The sequence below is a fragment of the Eutrema salsugineum genome, unplaced genomic scaffold (assembly GCF_000478725.1).
Source record: "Eutrema salsugineum unplaced genomic scaffold, Eutsalg1_0 scaffold_8, whole genome shotgun sequence".
NCBI classification, from domain to species: Eukaryota; Viridiplantae; Streptophyta; class Magnoliopsida; order Brassicales; family Brassicaceae; genus Eutrema; species Eutrema salsugineum.
Genome location: NW_006256414.1, coordinates 7,985,162 through 7,989,277, shown reverse-complemented (window position 1 = coordinate 7,989,277; position 4,116 = coordinate 7,985,162). Strand labels below are relative to the sequence as shown.

General features: G+C 32.4%; 1 protein-coding gene across 1 annotated transcript; it reads left to right on the top strand.

Moving 5' to 3' along the window:
* The first annotated feature begins 1,635 nt into the window (after positions 1-1,635).
* Positions 1,636-3,098, top strand: LOC112088478 (testis-specific Y-encoded-like protein 2). The gene is made up of 5 exons (XM_024158762.1): positions 1,636-1,711; positions 1,796-1,885; positions 1,994-2,068; positions 2,343-2,444; positions 2,539-3,098. The coding sequence occupies exons 1-5, from the start codon at positions 1,636-1,638 to the stop codon at positions 3,096-3,098; spliced, it is 903 nt and encodes a 300-aa protein (XP_024014530.1).
* The last annotated feature ends 1,018 nt before the right edge of the window (positions 3,099-4,116 follow it).

Here is a 4,116-nt window from a genome sequence, read left to right as displayed (position 1 = left end):
TGAGCGATGGAGGTTTATTTCTACTGAGCTACTTTTAAGCGATGCAAATGTTCCCTTATACTGTCTTCTGTTGTAATTGACTCAAACTTGTTTTATGTGTTACAAGATACGCGATGAATGAACAAACTTTAATAGATACGATTTGTTTTCCTAGTAATGTAAATGTCTACAGAGAATGAGCTCGGGGAAGGTAGAATAGATTATTTGGTGGGAAGCCTAACTAACATTAGGTATTTCTGTGGTAGATAAGACGCGCCAGGAATGCTTATTCGGCCTCGTCAAAGTTTTCCGCGTTAACACACATCTGCCAAAATTATCCTAATATTGGTTACAGGATTCCCACTAATGTTAAGTAAATGTTAAAATGATTGGATTATATCTATTATAGTATTTAACTACTATAAGAAGTGAATTGGGCTGTGGTTTAACGCTCAAATTTTTGTGTTGTTTTCATTAATGAATTCTTTATGTTCTGATTGGTCAGCTGATGTTATGTTCTGATTGGTTGATATAAATTAATTATTATTATTTTTTCTGTCGTTTTGGTGGAATGTGTTAAATTACACTTATGTCATTAATGAAAATATTCTATTCTGATTGGTCAGTTGATTATTCTGCAATTAAAAAGAAAATCTGATTAATAGGAAATATTCCATAATTAATACACAACAAAACATGAAGTAGAGCCCACAGAAAATATATGGCATAATACCTTTTTTTGTCAATAATAAAAATATATATTTAATTGCTGATTGGTTAACAAAAAAATAACACAAACTACAATGGTTAGTGACCTGAATTCTTATGTCATATGTAGCAAGTTCATATCTTAGACTAATTTAATTGTGTTTTTTTTTTTCTAAATTTCTCTCTTTCTAAATCAATTTTTTTAACCAATCGTGAATCAGATCTAGAGAAAAGTGAGCACAAGCCCATGTTTATGATAATTATAAAGAAATAGTTGATCATATCAATAATTAACAAATAAATAAGGAAACACATAAACCCGGAATCGTTTTCTATATAAATAAATATTTTCTGCCTCCGCTTATATTCATTCACTATTTTTTGTTTACGTTTTGTTCTAGGGTTTTGGCGATTGGTTACTCTACGTGGAAATACAGAAACATTATACATACCTTCCAATATATCATTTACACTGAATGAGATGGTAGCTGTGTTGGTTAGGTGCTTTGTCCGTTCAGCAAAAGCTCACGGGTTCGAGTCATGGAGTTAGATTTTTTTTAATTTTTAGATTTTTGTTACAATTCAATGTTTGAAAATAATTTTTATTTGCTAAATATTTTGCAAATAGAAATATGTCATAATTTCCTTTGTTATTATCTAGAATGGAATCTTTACATTTTTTATAGTTAATAACTATAAAATTCATGGGAAGATAATATCGTATATAGAACAAGAATTACCTTTTATTATTTTTCATAAAAAAATAAACCCTAGGTTGTTTACACGTATAAATATGAGTGTTTTAAAACAATCGTCTCATAATTTACAGTTTAGTTTCTCTGTTAGAGTTTCGTGTTTATTTTGCTAGGGTTTTTATAATAGCGTTAACTTTTTGGATCTCTTTAGAAAAGATTCACCATGTTTGTCTATTTGCATGCAAACCTAACCATGTATTCGTCTAAGTACAGCTTTGATCATCCATCAAAAGTCATGATTACTTGGGAAGTTTCGTCTACTGCTTCGGGTATATATCTAGCTCTCCTTAAATAAATAATAATATATATGCTCTGTACGTTTTTAAGGATTCTAAAATTTTTTTCGTCCATAGGTTTTGATAACCAGGCTTATGCTCGCGAGTTAAGATCTATGTTGAATTCATATCGCCAGGATATGGATCAAAAAGAGATATCTGATTATCGTTACGTAACTCCATACGATTTCGTCAATATCACAAAAGGGTTGTTGTGCCTTTTTAGGTTATTCATGCAAGTTATAATTCTTATTAGTAATTATTTTGTATTTTTAGGTTATCCATGCAAGTTACTTATGGATCTTGCTATCGACGAGTGGACCTTGCCGACATATAATCCTGTAATCGAAGGTTCGTAGTACTGTATATTAATCTTACAATTTTGTACCTTTCGTAGTGTTGTATCTTAATCTTACAATTTTGTATCTTTACTATATATTAATCTACGAACATATTCATTTTTTATATAGATCTTGATTCTGCGTATTATATATCTATTCTTGATCAGAAGTTTTTGATCAAATGAGGTATTTCTGCTCTTCCTGTAATATAATTTTGTTAATGATGTATATTAAATTTTTTATATGTGTTTATGTTTGTTCTGATGTTCGTTTTGTGTATTTAGGTTCTGATCATGTTAATTCGAGCGATCATGCTCACAAGACCTTTCTTTGGGATTTTGCGAGGAAGGCTTGGATTATAAATAAAGAATCTAATGGTTTCAATGGTTCGTTTTTTGCTTTAAGCACCATTTTTTCCCTTTTTTAATATTTATTTTTAAATTATAACTACGTTGTTTTTTCATATGTTTATCTATGCAGAAGATAATGAGTCTGATGATACCGAGGTGCTATCTGGTCGGGGTACTGATGGTGATTATGGTTTTGAGGATTACATGGGGTTTGATGCCGAGACGCACGATGATACCGATGATATGGACCAAACAGATGAATACGATTCTGAAGATGATTTTATTGACAACGGTGAGTCTTGTGAAGGATCTGATGGTTCAAGTGATAACTCGGAACGTGATAGTGGTGATGATGAAGATGAAGATGATGACGATGCTGATTCGACTGATGATGATGAGGATGATGATGAAGATGTTATGTTGGATGATGAGACTGAGAGTAACGATGATAGTGAATATCACCAAAACGTCGAACCGAATGATATACTCATCGAAAAGAATATTAGAATATCGGGACACCAGAATTCGGTGTGTACTTCTACAGTTTCTCTTGGTTCAATGTGTTTTGGAGGGTGTGTGTTCCGTTGGAGACCTTCCAAAGATGGTTGTACTATCTTTGTTAAGGTTTTACAGATGGGTGCATATGCTAATTTTGAAACGTTCTTCCCTGGAGCTCATATTATCGGATGAACAAGTATTTATTATATTATGAGAAAAAATATTATAAAACTGTGTTGATGTCTAATTGACTGTTTTATTCACAGAGTGTTAAAATTCAGGCCACTGTTAGAGATGGTGAGATCGATGTCACAGCGTCTCGCATAGATGTTGGTAGTTGGATTATTATCAGTCGTTTTTCTGTTATTGAGTGAGAGGATAGTTGTAAACTGATTTCTCATAGATACAAAATATTGTTCCTACCATCAACTATCATTGACAAGACTTCACGTGTAGTGAAAACGCTTATTTTGACTTCGTTGATTTTCAAAGGATATTGGATCGTGCCTATAATGATGACTATTTAGTTGGTGTGTTTATTTTCGGTATAGATATTGAATTTCGTTATTATTATGTTGCTGATGTTAATATGGTTTAGTTTTTATTGTTTATGAAGATTTGATAGGTCGGGTCTTAAATGTAAGTCGATCTGGGACGTGGTGTGGTTTACTCTCTGGAGAGCATCATGTTCCTTCCTATGGCAGTCCATGTAAGGATGTATAGGATTCCGAAAAATGAGGTGCATATTCAACTGTAACATTCTGTCTGACGGATAAACGGTACTGTCTGCTGAGTGTTTTAAAACTGTATATTATCGTTTTATTTGTTCTGTCTAGCTGATTATGTGTGACGTGTTTTAATTTAGTGGTGTTAATTTGAGTTGTGAATTATCCGGTGAGATGGCTAAAAGCTTTTATGCATCTTGGAGACGCTGTGATCAGGATGGGACGACTTCATCATCAATTCGATTTAAGTTAATAGGTGACGAGTAAGTATATCTCAAACTATATGTTTGAAGTCTAACTAACTAATTCTTAACTACATTGTTTGTCAAAATATAGGAAATTTATGCTTGAGTGTGTTGCACACGGTCAGTTGGCAACTGAAATAAGAGATAAGTGTAGAGAATACGAAGGTCATTTGCTATATGTGTGTTAACCGATTGGTGTGTAGCAATTGACGGGGGTATGTTTTCTGATGATATATCAAT